This window comes from Saimiri boliviensis, chromosome 8 (genome assembly GCF_048565385.1).
Source record: "Saimiri boliviensis isolate mSaiBol1 chromosome 8, mSaiBol1.pri, whole genome shotgun sequence".
NCBI classification, from domain to species: Eukaryota; Metazoa; Chordata; class Mammalia; order Primates; family Cebidae; genus Saimiri; species Saimiri boliviensis.
This window is the reverse complement of record NC_133456.1, coordinates 8618860-8634182: the sequence shown is the minus strand read 5'-3', so window position 1 is coordinate 8634182 and position 15323 is coordinate 8618860. Positions and strand designations below refer to the sequence as shown.

The 15323-nt window shown below is 45.0% G+C and overlaps 1 protein-coding gene across 3 annotated transcripts in view; it reads right to left on the bottom strand.

Moving 5' to 3' along the window:
• The window catches only part of RFT1 (RFT1 glycolipid translocator homolog), a 68686-nt gene that overhangs the window by 33518 nt on the left and 19845 nt on the right, over positions 1-15323 (bottom strand). For 2 of the 3 annotated variants that reach the window (XM_074403678.1, XM_074403676.1), the window contains exons 8-11: positions 10881-10931; positions 9743-9873; positions 7414-7558; positions 2422-2527 (exon numbers count right to left, since the gene is read on the bottom strand). In XM_074403678.1, coding sequence (XP_074259779.1) covers positions 2422-2527; positions 7414-7558; positions 9743-9873; positions 10881-10931 — 433 coding nt within the window. The remainder of the gene's footprint in view (positions 1-2421; positions 2528-7413; positions 7559-9742; positions 9874-10880; positions 10932-15323) is intronic. The other variant, XM_074403677.1, reaches the window with a different exon arrangement.

The window sequence follows — 15323 nt, the reverse complement described above, 5'->3', positions numbered from 1 at the left end:
CCACAGGTGCTGGGAGCAGGGGCTCAGAGAGAAATGGAGCTGTTGTGTTTCATACATGTCTGAAAACTGCACTTAATGTCACATTTTACTCTTCGGGAAGGTGAGTTTCCCTACATGGGAACTGTACTAGAAGTTACTCTGGGCTTTGTTTATTCTCTGTCTTGACTAATACCATGAAAACAATTTTCCAGATGTTTATATACTATCAAAATTCCATTACAACTAACAAACAGTTCTTTCTTTTGGTTCGATACAATATAAGAGAAAAGAAAGCAACCATCCACTATCCATATTCCTTTACACAATTTGGTTGCAATTTATAAAAACATTTTAAATGAGTTTGGTGTTGATTTACCCCTTCAACACTAACACTTAAGTTACCATAACAAAATTCCCTTCAAAGACATATACTCCTAGTCCTGCTCTTTCCATTCTGACACAGTGCCTCATTTCACATGTTTCAAATTATATTTTTAAGTTATTCAATGTTAGAAGCAGGTTTCAAATAAAAACATTATATTTTCAAAGTTAAATTGAAATAGACTTTTTCATCCATGGGGAAAGAAGAGGATAGATTCAAAGCAGTTCTACTCCACAGCTATAAATTTAACTATCTGAGGCAAAAACCATGTCTAGACCACTATTTTAAAACTATGGGTTGTGACCTACTAGTAGTCTGGGAAATCAATTTAGAGGATAATGGCTTGGCAATTTTGAAAAACAAAATAGAAGAGAGCCCAGAAAGCATCAGTGTGTCATGTGCATTCCTGCTTTGTGAACTCATGTCTCAGTCACACATACCTAAGTGCGACCTGGGTCACAGTGCTCACAGTCATTTTTACTGTGACAGCTGGTCTGGGGGAGCAGTTTCCAAAGCCCTAGAATCAGAATTGCCTAGATCTGTGTAATAAACAGATTCCCTGGCTCAAGCCTTCTCAGATTCTAATTCGGCTGGGCTGCAGGGGGACCAGAAATTCCTAGGAGAATCTCATCAGTCTGGACTGAACCTGCTGGTCTGGACTCTAGTTCTCAGCCACTTGTGTAGCAAACAAAGTTCCCAAGCTTTTTTGAGCCAGCCCAGGAAGAGACGCACATAGAGAAAGGGGAAGAGTTCCCAGCTGAGACACTCCCTCCCCATCCCACTCCATGGCCAGGCCTCTGAGGACCCTCACCAGCACTCAGGATTATAGAGGCAGCATGAAAACCCCCATGGGATCCTGGCTTCAAGAGGTAGTAGGAAAATGAGAGCCAGTCCCCCCATCATCTACACCTGCCCTTTCTGCGGTTTCCCTTTCTTCTCCTCACTGTCATCCTCTAGCGTTGCCTTAAGACACTGCCTTACTTTTTTTGGCATTTGGTACACAAGAGGTGGATGACCTTGGGTGTGGGCCAAATGCACTTAACCAGGAAGGGCTCACAGCAGAATCACTGAGGAGCATTCAGAAAACACACATATGTCTAGGAGGCTGCTGAGATCATGGTGTGGTGGGAGGGAAGGGGACAGAAGGAGACTGGCCAAGAATCTGCATTTCTAACAAGCTCCAGGGGGGGATTTTTAACTCACAATCAGGATTAAGAACCACTGGCAGGGATTCTAAGAGGAATCCTGATCTGGAGTCAGCAGTTGAGAAAAATCATGGTAAGATGTATATGTGCATTTGGGCTTTTCTCAGGAGAGGTGTCACAGAATCCCTGAGATTCTCAAAGACCGACCAATCAGATTATCAGGGGTAGGAATCTACATCTTTTTTTTTTTTTTTTTTTTTTGAGACGGAGTTTCGCTCTTGTTACCCAGGCTGGAGTGCAATGGCGCCATCTCGGCTCACCGCAACCTCCGCCTCCCGGGTTCAGGCAATTCTCCTGCCTCAGCCTCCTGAGTAGCTGGGATTACAGGCACGCGCCACCATGCCCAGCTATTTTTTTTTTTGTATTTTTAGTAGAGACGGGGTTTCACCATGTTGACCAAGATGGTCTCGATCTCTTGACCTTGTGATCCACCCGCCTCGGCCTCCCAAAGTGCTGGGATTACAGGCTTGAGCCACCGCGCCCGGCCGGAATCTACATCTTGAAGAAGTTCCTGTAACTTACTGGAGGACCACTCTTCCGGGGTAAGCAAGGAGGTGGAGGAATGGAAATCTAGCTTGTCTGCTGCCTGACTCTGCAAACCTGGACTAAAATAACCTTTCAGGGCTGATGTTTCTCCCTCCACAAAGGGAGGCAAAGAGTAGCTGCTGCCTCCCAGCCCTACGGTGGGGAGCACTTACTGAACCTGCCAGTGCTAGAGATCCCAGGGAAGCAACACACATTGGTGGCCTAAGTGTTGCCTCTAAAACAGCCATCTGTAAATGCATGTTCAGAACGAAAAGCAAAAAGCTTGACAAGTTCCTTCCTTTTGGCTAAAGGCCATGATTAAAGGTGTACCTGTCGACCTCCTCTTTGCTCATGGCAGCAAATGTGAAACACTCTGTCACTCCGTTGATGGCAAGCAGGAGAACATAGAGACAGTAGGAACGCAGTAAAACAGGACCTACAAAGGAAACAACTAAATGAGATGCCAGAGCCCAATCGGAAGGCCCACATGTAACCTCAGCTCTGCTAAGTGCCCAGAGAATACCAGAACCAGGCCATGAGACCTGCTGGTATCTGCAATGGGCAGACTGCATACGGGAGCCCAGGGTCTTAATTACCTAGAAGGATTCCCAACATTCTATGGCATTGACTAAATAATTGGCAAAAAACAAAAGGATAGGCCAGGCATGGTGGCTCACGCCTATAATCCTAGCACTCTGGGAGGCCAAGGCAGGCAGACCGCTAGAGCCCAGAAGTTCAAGATCAGCCTGGGCAACATGGTGAAACCCCGTCTCTACCAAAAATACTAAAATTAGCTGTGTGTGATGGTGCATGCCTGTAGTCCCAGCTACTCGGGAGGCTGAGGTGGGAGGATCACCTGAGTCTGGAGAGGTCAGAGGTGCAGTGAGCCATCATAGTGCCACTTACAGCCTGAGTGACAGAACAAGACCCTACCTCAAAAAAAAAATTATGAATAAATGTACACATCTCTTACTGAACAACTAAAAGCTTATCTAGCTAGTAAGCAAGTCTGTTCACTTTTTTCATCAGCATGAATAGGCCTGCTAGTTTGAACTCAAAGTCACTAGTGACCCTGCATGTTAAAGGAATCTCAGTTGAGCAGATCCTGAAGAAAATACCTTTAAGAAAGGCCCAGGGCCCAGGACAAGCAGAAAATAACACAAATCCAAAGTGAGAACTATTTGCTTTTAAAACAAAGTAATGCAATTCTATTGCTAACAAGCTTTGGAAAAATCTGCCAATCAGAGAACAGGAGGCTTACAAATGGGACTGATTCCCCTCTTTTAAGGGGGCCACAATCAAGCACCTAATAAATATACACCTAACCTATGACCCAGCAATTGCACCGCTAGGTATACATCCAACAGAAATCAACACACATGTTCACAAAAATACTTGTACAAAACATCTGTAGCAGTTTTATTCATAACAGCCAAAACTGACCATCAACAGAAGAAAGAAGAAACAAACTGTGGGCCATCCATACAAAGGAATACTTAGCAAGAAAAGATAATAAAATCCCTTATCTATGCAAAACCATGGAAGAATCTCAAAAACTTTAAATTGAAGGAAATATACCAAATGCAAGAGCGTACATGCTGCATTTCACTGGTATGAAATTCTTTTGAAAAGAAATACTAATCCATGGTGATAGAAATCAGATTTCTTCAGATTTCTCTGTCTCTGAGGTGGAGTGGGGCGGCTGATTGGAAAGGGTCCCAAAAGAACTTTCTGGGGTCATAGAAATATTCTACATGTGAATCTGGCTGGTAATTATATGGGTTTCTTTGCACGTATTTGTCAAAACTTATCAAACTGTACTCTTAAGAGAATAGCATTTTATTTTATGTAAATTATACCTCAACAAAGAAAAAAAAAACTTAACCACTAAAAGAAAAGGAGGGGGGACTGAAGTTCTGGAGTCTGAGAATCTGGAACTCATTCAGGGTTTATGAAAGCTGTTTCACATAAAAGATCTCCACGTAATGGGAACCCTAAACAGTTTTATGGCAGTCATAAAATTATGAAAGGAACACTAACAGGGCAGCCCTGATGCCCAACAAAAAACCATTTTCCACGGCTCTGTCTCGGATTCCACGTTTATCACATCACATTGCATTTGGCCTGTCAAGCCACTGCAGGAAGTAGCCTGGCCACCACCCCAGCTACGGTGACTCCAGAAAGGGAGGCAGGGACCATGCTCTGCATCCGGGAGGCTCAAGTCTATGCTCAAGGCTGGGCGCGGTGGCTCAAGCCTGTAATCCCAGCACTTTGGGAGGCCGAGGCGGGTGGATCACGAGGTCAAGAGATCGAGACCATCCTGGTCAACATGGTGAAACCCCGTCTCTACTAAAAACACACACACACACAAAAAAGTCTATGCTCAAGTGTGGCTCAAGTATGCCTCCTGCTTCTCCCCATCCTCCTCTCCCTGGCAGAAGCAGAGGAGTGGGGAGCCTCCTTACCACTGAACACTAATGGCACAGGTGGACCCCTCTGTAGGTGAACAGTGAGCTGTTGTAAGGCACAGAGAACAATACAAACTCCAGCACAAAGCGGTGACTCAGGTAAAGGGTTTTACATCCATTTGGGGAATTCAAGAATGGAATCAACCTTTGATTGCAGACTGAATTGAGGGGTGTTTTAGGTTGAATTGTCCCCCCAAAATAGATATGTTGATGTCCTGACTGGTGCTGCCTCAGAATCTGACCTTATTTGGAAACAGGGTCTTCATCAAGAAAACTGAGTTAAAATGTGGTCATTAGGGTGGGCACTGATCCAATATGACAGGTGTCCTTATAAAAAGGGGAAACTTGGCCAGGTACAGTGGCTCACGCCTGTAATCCCAGCACTTTGGGAGGCCAAAGTGGGGCGGATCACCTGAGGTCAGGAGTTTGAGAACAGCCTGGCCAACATGGCAGAACCCTGTCTCTACTAAACATACAAAAAATTAGCCGGGTGTGGTGGCAGGTGCCTGTAATCCCAGCTACCCGTGAAGTGGGAGTTTCTTGAACACGGGAGGCAGAGATTGCAGTGAGCCAAAATTGTGTCGCCATACTCCAGCCTGGGCAACAGTGAGACTCCGTCTCAAAAAACAAAAAGTTAGGGGAAACTTGCACGCTGAGGCAGACATGTGCAGGGGGATGACGGCGTGAGGACAGAGAGAACACAGTCGTGTGACCGCAGCGCTGCAGCTGCAAGTCAAGAACACCAGGATGCCAGCAACCACTAGAAACTAGAAGGGGCAGGAAGGGGCCTCCCATCGAACCTTCAGAGAGAACACGGCCCTGGTCATCGCTTGATTGTATACTTCTGGCCCCCAGAATTGACGGACAATATGTTCTGCTGTTTAAAGCCACCCAGTCCATGGTACTTGGTCACAGTAAAGTACCTAATTAACTAAGCCCTAACATGTTAACATGTCTTAGTTAAGTCAAGGGGATAGATAACTAAGACAAGGGGATAGAGAAGCAAAAAGGAAAAAGTAGAGGGGCAAGAGAGAAGCACCTAAGAGAGAAATGTGAGAAATCTTGGGGAAATTCTGTGAACGTTTGGGTTTTGCTTAAGGACAGAAAAGCTAGGTTTTGTTCTGTGAGTTATCAAGAAAAAAGAAAAGAAAAAGCAAAGCTAGGTGTGAGAAGCATTTCTAAGAAAAGCCTCCAGAACACTTAGAAAGCCCCTAATGAAATACACTAATCCCAAAGAGTAGAAGAGAAGCCACACCCCTAGACAAAGGCCTGTCTGCTGTGTCTGAGTCACTCATTTGGAGACGGCCAGTACAGCTCACAGTTAAGTCCACTTCCAGGTGAAGACAGACAAGTACACAACTGGGGACGCCTGGGATGGCAGTGTTGCAAGTTCCACTTTCAAAACTAAGATGATGGGGCTGAGTCATGATAAAGATGGGACAGCCCCCTCCTTGTGCCAACACCTGTGACTGTGTGACTTTTTTCTTTTTCTTTTTTTTTTTTTTTGAGACAGTTTCGCTCTTGTTACCAAGGCTGGAGTGCAATGGCACGATCTCGGCTCACCGCAACCTCCGCCTCCTAGGTTCAGGCAATTCTCCTGCCTCAGCCTCCTGAGTAGCTGGGATTACAGGCACGTGCCACCATGCCCAGCTAATTTTTTGTATTTTTAGTAGAGATGGGGTTTCACCGTGTTGACCAGGATGGTCTCGATCTCTCGACCTTGTGATCCACCCACCTCGGCCACCCAAAGTGCTGGGATTACAGGCTTGAGCTACCGCGCCCGGCGACTGTGTGACATTAAAGGCGGCTCCTCCGTGATTGCTTTCTAAGGGGGCAGAGCTGCTACAGGATAGTTGAGTTCCCAATCTCTGCCCATAAACTTACTAATACCTTCCTAATGAGGCCTCCCTGCAGCTGCCTTATGGAAATGTTCTTCTCACAGCACAAGCCCCAGGGAGCTGCAAACCCCTTTATTCGTTTCACAGCAGGTGTTTCTCCAAACTTAATGACCTTTGCTCTGGTATATAAACTTGGCCCTTCTTCCCCTAACACCAAAAGTTTGGGCCCCATTACAGTGGAGACTAAAACGTCCTAGTGAACTTGTAAAATGGCATTTGACATAACCCTTTACATTGAGATGGGGCAGCAGAAAGAAGTCCTCAGGGTTCCTGTCCAGTGACCTGAGAAATTAAAAACATCTTTGCTAAACCCAACATGAAACACTACAAATGGACTGCCAGCTTACAGCCCAGCGCATTTTAAAACTGGTGAAGTCCCCAAGGCCTAACAAGTGCTGTGAGATGCTCAGCAGCCTGGTGTTTCAAAATTAGACACATTCAATACTTTTCTTCTTCAAAAACTGAGAGTCTGGATTAAATATACCATTTTATTTGCAGAGATCAATTTTATTCGCTGCAAATGGCTCTGGGTTATCCTTCAGAGGCTTTTATGCACCAGGCTGGGAGATTTATATGGCGTTTACTATCTTCAAATGTGTTTAGTATCAAGTGGAGACTCATTACCGCCTGCCCTCTGCCTTCCTCCCACACCCCATAGGGAGTACAGGAAGCGCTTGGCAAAACATATTCTAGGCCCAAGAGGAAAGCCAACAGCAAGGAGTCCTAATAACTTCTCCATGTGAGGCTGGGGAAGCTGATGGCCCCGGCACCAACACCCCTGCCTACACCTTGAGTGTGTGTCTGAACTTGAATGAGGGGAACAGTCCCACAGCCCCTGCCACCAGTTTTCCCTACATTGACACAGGTTTCAACGGTGTGTGCCCAAGTTCTTGAATTTCATGACTCTTCTATTTGTTGGAAAATCAGAACAGATTCAGAAAAACTCTTGTGCGTACCTGATCCTGAGCTAAGCATGGCCCCTCCATAGATATCCAGAGCCAGCTGAGAATAGGCAAAGCCAAAAACAGTGATGGTCAGGCCGGACAGCAGGGCCAGCTTGAGCAGGAACTCCAAGACTGCAGCGGCCACAGCAATGTCCTCCTGGGGACAGGGGGAGAGGGAAGGAAGTTAGATGAATCATGAGCTGAAGAAAACCTTCACCCTTCATCTCTGGCCTTCCTTCACTGCTTTACAGTTCACTCTTCCAAAAGGGTGATGGATATCACTGCTTTTTTGGTAGCGTGTTTGTTTTCATGTCAATTAGCAAATGAAGGAAAAAGTGTGTGTCTCCTTAGCTGGTAAGGGAGAGGGTTAGTTTTCAATTCACTTGGGATAAATTGTTCCAAATATTGCTTAGGAAACAGTGACTTTCCCTTCTGATATTTATTATTTAAAAAAAAAAAAAAAACAGAAATAGAGAAGGGTATCTCACTATGTTGACTAGGCTGATCTCAAACTCCTGGCCTCAAGCAATCATCCGGCCTTGGTCTCCCAAAGCATGAGGATGACAGGAGTGAGCCACTGCACCAGACCACTAATATTTATTCTTAAATGTGCAGCAAGTTTTCCTATATGCTAGCCAGCTCTGTGCTTTTCCTGCTAAACATCCCAAAATTCTGATGTTACTGTCAATGTACTCTTAGGAAAATATTCCTAAATCAGACTGAGCACCAGATTAGCTAATTTTGAGATACTGTGCATAAACTGTATTTTACTAAATATCTTCTAAGACATGCAAGAAGCTGAACTAGCTTTTTATTCTAAGAAAAGTCAGTCGGCCGGGCGCGGTGGCTCACGCCTGTAATCCCAGCACTTTGGGAGGCCGAGGCGGTGGATCACGAGGTCAAGAGATCGAGACCATCCTGGTCAACATTGTGAAACCCCGTCTCTACTAAAAATACAAAAATTAGCACTCCTGTAGTCCCAGCTATTAGGGAGGCTGAGGCAGGAGAATTGCCTAAACCCAGGAGGCGGAGGTTGCGGTGAGCCGAGATCGCGCCATTGCACTCCAGCCTGGGTAAGAAGAGCGAAACCCCGTCTCAAAAAAAAAAAAAAAAGAAAAAGAAAAGTCAGACATTTTCAGTGGTTTTGGAAAAAGTGAAGCTCCTAGACCAAATACTCCCAGATTAAAATCTCCTTTTCTGTTAGCCGGGTGCGGTGGCTCAAGCCTGTAATCCCAGCACTTTGGGAGGCCGAGGCGGGTGGATCACGAGGTCGAGAGATCGAGACCATCCTGGTCAACATGGTGAAACCCCGTCTCTACTAAAAATACAAAAAATTAGCTGGGCATGGTGGCGCGTGCCTGTAATCCCAGCTACTCAGGAGGCTGAGGCAGGAGAATTGCCTGAGCCCGGGAGGCGGAGGTTGCGGTGAGCCGAGATCGCGCCATTGCACTCCAGCCTGGGCAACAAGAGCGAAACTCCGTCTCAAAAAAAAAAAAAAAAAAAAAATCTCCTTTTCTGTATCTACCAGCCTGAGTATACAGAATCTCACAGTCAGAGTGTAGCTGAACATGTCCTAGTAGGAAGAAGTTAAAACAACTGGTGTGGTGAGTGAAACCCAACAACGACATCCTCTCCTCCCTATGCCCTCGATTAGCCTAGCTCCAACTTCTGCATCCTTCGGCTCTTGAGACTATGAGGAGAGGAGAGGCAACCTCATTCTTATGTCTAAGACTAGCCCATGGCTGGGTGTCTGCAGGGCTCTGGGGACAGCTTTAGAGAGTCCTGAGAGGGCTGGATCAAGAGTAAGGTCACATGGCTGGGCATCGTGGCTCACATGGTAGCACTTTGGGAGGCTGAGGTGGGCAGATTGCCTGAGGTCAGGAGTTTAAGACCAGCTTGCCCAACATGGCAAAACCCCCTCTCTACTAAAAATACAAAAATTAGCTGGGTATGGTGGCACATGCCTATAGTTCCAGCTACTTGGGAGGCTGAGGCAGGAAAATCATTTGAACCCAGGAGGCAGAGGTTACAGTGAGCCGAGGTGGCACCACTAAACTCCAGTCCGAGCTACAAAGCAAAACTCCATCTCAAAAAAAAGAGTAAGGTCACAAAGAATAACAAAGGGGTAAGAAGAAGGGATAGCCAAGAGCAAAGGGAGAAGGCCACAAATGAAGAGGGGAGCCCTGGGTCTCACTATCATACAGAATGTCAGAGAAGAATGAAATCTGTAAGAAAATTCCTGATCAAACAGAAGAGAAACAGACTGCTTCACATTCCTGTCTGCTTGTCTTGCAATTAAAGGCAGAATTAACTTGAGAGATGACATAAGAACCAATGTTACCTGCTTCTGAAGTGTGGCATCCTTTTCCCTCTCCAGCACCTTAGCAAAAAATACATAAAAACTTTCCTCTATTGGCTGGAAAATTAATCTGGCCACAAGGGAGCCAAGATTATTCACTATATCATACACACCTACAAAACAAAAAGGAAGAAACAACAATCATGTTTTTTCTACTTTAATTTTCAAAGCACTATTAAAATTGTTTATTTAATATTTTCATTAGTTCATTTATCTTGAGATAATTATAGATTCATACAGATTTACAAGAAGTAATAGTGGCTGGGCATGCCTATAATCCTAGCACTTTGGGAAGCCAGGGTGGGCAGACTACTTGAGCCCAGGAGTTTGAGATGAGCCTGGGCAACATAGAGAAACCCTGTTTCTACAAAAACAGAAAAAATTAGCCAGGCATGCTGGTATGCATTTGTAATCCCAGTTATTCAGGAGGCTGAGGTTGGAGGATCACCTGAGCCCAGGAGGTTGAGGCTGCAGTGAGTTGTAATGGTACCATTGCACTCTAGCCTGGGCAAGAGAGTGAGACACTGTCTCAAAAATAAATAAATTTAAGTAAAGGAAGAAAGAAAGAAAAAAAAATGGAAGTAATAAAGGGATCCCACATACCCTTTACCCAATGGTAACACTGTGTAAAACCATAGTACAATATCACAACCAGGATACCAACATTGATACTGTCAAGACACAGGATGCTTCTATCAACAGTATTTTCTTGTATAGGTCATTAATGCAAAGTTGATGTTTTTCTATTTTATTTCCGTTACTTTGGGATATTAAAAGATAAATATAACAATACTGAAAGACTATCCAGCTACATAAACATGGGACAGATTGAGGCTGTGAGACAGTGAGCTCCTTCTTCTCCTTTCTTGTCACCTCCCACCCCCAAAATGACCACCAGAGCTCTCAGGAGGTGAACTAAAGGGCCAGGGTTTCACCAGAACACCTGCCACCAAAGTCACATTGGAGGGTATAGTCAGTACGAAGAACTACAATTTACAGTCTTTAGAATTTTCTTTAATCTTCAGGTTCATCTTTCATTAAATATATCAGAGAAAAATATTAGGAAGCACCTATTAATAGTATTCACCTTTAATTAAAACACTACAGAATTTCATCTTACCCTGATCACCAAAATTTAATACGTTCAAAAATGTCATCACATATCGCTCCCCTATAAACAAAAAAGCAAAATAATTAGCATGTCAAATGCACATTAATGTACTGTTTTCTTTCTCTTATCAGCTATCAACTTTTCCAGCTGACAAATAAAGGAGGAACGTTAGATAACAGTTAAAGACATGTCCTTGTCCTAATATTGATTTCAAATAATCTCAAAGTAACAATTTGTAAAGTGCTGAGGACTTTATTGACAGCAAATCTCCAAGCCAATTAAATTAAAAATAAAAAATAGTAATAAAACAAGTTTAAAAATAAGTTTTAAAAAAAGTATGTGGAAATAATTAAATTTTAATAATGAAAATGATGGTCCCAAGTTTTAAGGGGAGGTCAGATAATCTGAGCATAAATTATCTGTAAAGTGTCCATGATTATATGCACAAGCTTATCCAAAGCTTCCTCAGGGGTGCAAAGAGCTCCCTGGGGCTGGCAAGGCATCAGACTATCTTAGATTTGAATCACGAACTCAGGCTTAATTCAAATCTAAGATAGTCTAATGCCTTCAAGGTGAAGACATCCGCCAGGGCTCCCATCCCCCTGGCTCATCATAGAAGTTTCTCATCTATGAGGAAAAAATGTTGACCACTGTGGAAAAGGAGCACTAAACAGTGCCCACGACCTGAAGGGCAAATTCTCACCTCCTAGCAACTTGCTCAAAAGGAAAGCAGCAAGAGGCTGGAAGCAGTGAGGATCTTCTCTCAAGACTCTCTCCCACGCTGCCGCTCTCTCCAAGCCCCTGCCACTGTTTATGGTGGGACCTCTGCAGGTCCTCACAGGCCTGTGTCTCTGTATTGCTCAGATCCACCTTCACTGACAACAGCTCCAGCTTCTGCAAATACAGTTTTCTTTCTTTCTTTTTTTTTGAGACGGAGTCTCACTCTGTCACTTAGGCTGGAGTGCAATGACGTGATCTTAGCTCACTGCAACCTCTGCCTCCTGGGTTTAAGAGATTCTCCAGCCTCAGCCTCCTGAGTAGCTGGGATTACAGGTGCCCACCACCACACCTGGCTAATTTTTTTTTTTTTGTATTTTTAGTAGAGATGGGGTTTCACCATGTTGGCCAGGTTGGTTTTGAACTCCTGACCTCAAGTGATTTGCCTGTCTTGACCTCCCAAAGAACCATGACTACAGGTATGAGTCACCATGCCCAGCCTCCAATACAGCTCTTAAATCAGTTTCTGCTTTCCTATCTTTTTTTTTTTTTTTGAGAGTCAGTCTTGCTCTGTCGCCCAGACTAGAGTGCAGTGGCATGATCTTGGCTCACTGCAACCTCCGCCTGCCGGGCTTAAGAGATTCTCTTGTCTCAGCCTCCTGACCTCAAAAGATTCGCCTGCCTTGGCCTCCCAAAGTTCTGGGATTATAGGTGTGAGCCACCACACCGAGCTTAAAATACAGCTCTTAAATCAGTCTCTGCTTTCATATCTCTCTTTTTTTTTTTTTTTTTTTTTTTTGAGACAGAGCCTGTTGCCCAGGCTGGAGTGCAGTGGCACAATGTCGTTCACTACAACTTCTGCTTCCTGAGTTCAAGTGATTGTCCTGCCTCAGCCTTCCGAGTAGCTGAGATCACAGGCACCCACCACCATGCCCAGCTAATTTAAAAAAATTTTTAGTGGAGATGGGATTTCGCCATGTTGGCCTGACCTCAAGTGATCCACCTGCCTCGGCCTCCCAAAGTGCTGGGATTACAGGTGTGAGCCACCGCGCCCGGCCTGCTTTCATAGTGGATCTTTTTTTTTTTTTTTGAGACAGAGTTTCTCTCATCAGCCAAGCTGGAATGCAACGGTGCAATCTTGGCTCACTGCAGCCTCTGCCTCCCAGGTTCATATGATTCTCCTGCCTCAGGCCCCCATGTAGCTGGGATTACAAGTGCCTGCCACCATGCCCAGCTAATTTTTTGTATTTTTAGCAGAGATGGGGTTTCGCCATATTAGCCAGGCCGGTCTCCAACTTCTGACTTTGGGTGATCCACCCACCTCGGCCTCCCAAAGTGCTGGGATACCGGTGTGAGCCACAGTGGCTCTTAGAGTTTTCAAAAAGTCCAGGCTCCTTAATTCTTTTATACACTAACCCCAAGCTATCATTTTGAGGGCTTTTATACACTGACCCCAAGCTATCATTTTGGCCTCCCTTCATCAACCTCACCCTCATCACCCTGTCATCTTCTGCTGCACCCTACCTACCAGGTTTTAGCCCTCCAGCTGCTTTGAGTCAGGCTGGGCCTGCCTTGGCTCTTGGCATTCTCACCACATAAGAGTGTCTTTTCTGCAGGACCCTCCCTGTCTTTTGGCAGAATAGACCTCTCCTTCCTACACTGTATAAACTCCCTGAGGGTAGGAGCCCCTCTCAGTCATCTCTATGCCCCTGCTTTCCCAGCAAAGCTCTAGGAAATGAGTTTCCAAGTACCACACCCCTCACAGCCCAGGAACAGTTAACCACACAAACGTGTCTTTGGTGAGAGAATGAAATGCTTGAGGCCACAGCATGTTACTTATTCATCTCCGGATTCTCAGCACCTGGCATAGTGTTCAGAAAATATGGGGGCAGAAGTAACAACATATACATTTTTGCTACTATAAAAAGTGAGCTCAGTGGTTCATGCCTATAATCCCAAACTTTGAGAGGCCAAGGCAGGAGGATTGCTTGAGTCCAGGAGTTCAAGACCAGCCTGGGTAACATCATAAGACCCTGCCTCTACAAAAAAAAACAAAATATTAGCTAGGCATGATGGCAGGTGCCTTGCCTGTAGTACCAGCTACTTGGGAGGCTGAGGTGGGGAGGATCACTTGAACCCAAGAGGTCAAGGCTGCAGTGAGCTGTGTTTGTACCACTGAATTTCGTCCTGGGTGACAGAGTGAGACCCTGTCTATAAAACAAACAAACAAACAAACAAAAAAACCAGGGGATTTCAACTATTTTAGAGCTGCAGTTTTAAAAATAAAAAGAATCTTAGAATTTCAGTCAGGCAACTTCCTTATTTCATTAGCCATGGAGATGGACACCCTGAGAAGTTCCTAATGGCCCTCTGCCAGTCAGAGGGAGCCAGGCTAGGGGGTTCAACCATGGAGCAGGCTCCTGGCACTGGATTCAGGTAGAGTTCTGGAGGTTTTAGTTTGCAGTAAACTTAAACCTGCTGATGCAAAGACATGTCTAGAGATGTGTTGTCTGCAATCCAGAAACCAATTTAGGCCATCACGTGGACTGGATCCATTCCCTCAAACTCATTAAAACTGCTCTTAGCCGGGCGCGGTGGCTCAAGCCTGTAATCCCAGCACTTTGGGAGGCCGAGGCGGGTGGATCACGAGGTCCAGAGATCGAGACCATCCTGGTCAACATGGTGAAACCCCGTCTCTACTAAAATACAAAAAATTAGCTGGCATGGTGGCGCATGCCTGTAATCCCAGCTACTCAGGAGGCTGAGGCAGGAGAATTGCCTGAACCCAGGAGGCGGAGGTTGCGGTGAGCCGAGATCGCGCCATTGCACTCCAGCCTGGGTAACAAGAGCGAAACTCCGTCTCAAAAAACAAAACAAAACAAAACAAAAACAAATAAAACTGCTCTTAAAACACTGGAAGGAAAAAAAGTGCATATGAGCAACTGTCCTTTCCAAAACTCTCTCCACCGATTGTCCTGTTCTTACAACAACCTGAACTGTCATTACAACACCATTTCGCAACAGTTACCTTGTGGCTTGTCTTACTTCATTCACAAATACATGCTGAATAGCCCTCCTATGCCAGGTCACAGCGGGGCAGTGGTGACTGCACACTCCCTGCTCCTCAGGAACGAGGCGCTCAGGCCCCTCACTCAGCTCTCCTGAGACTTCTGACCCTCCCTTCCCTGAGAAGTCCTCAGAACAGTTTCATTTTTGTAATAGCAAAGTTATAAGCTTACGCTAGAAACATGTGAACTTTCAAAGATCAGAGAGCCCATAGACACTGCCTGGTCTTATCCCTTGTTCACAGATGGGGAAAGAGAGATGTAGGGGGAGTTGCTTTCCTTTGGAGACATAATGAACAAATATGCAAATAGACGCCAGGCACTGTCTGTAATCCTAGCACTTTGGGAGGCTGAGGCGGTGGATGACTTGAGGTTAGGAGTTCGAGACCAGCCTGACCAACAAGGTAAAACCCCGTCTCTACTAAAAATACAAAAATTAGCCAGGCATAGTGGCGCATGCCTGTAGTCCCAGCTATACATGAGGCTAAGACAGGAGAATTGCTTGAACCCAGGAGGTGATGGTTGCAGTGAGCTAAGATAATAACAGTTGTATTAAAATGCTAGTATTATTTTTTGTTTTCATATTTTTTTAATGAGACTATATTTGATAATTAAAAGATAATTTTTGAAAAGATTAAAAATATATTCAGTAATAGGCATATGAATATGA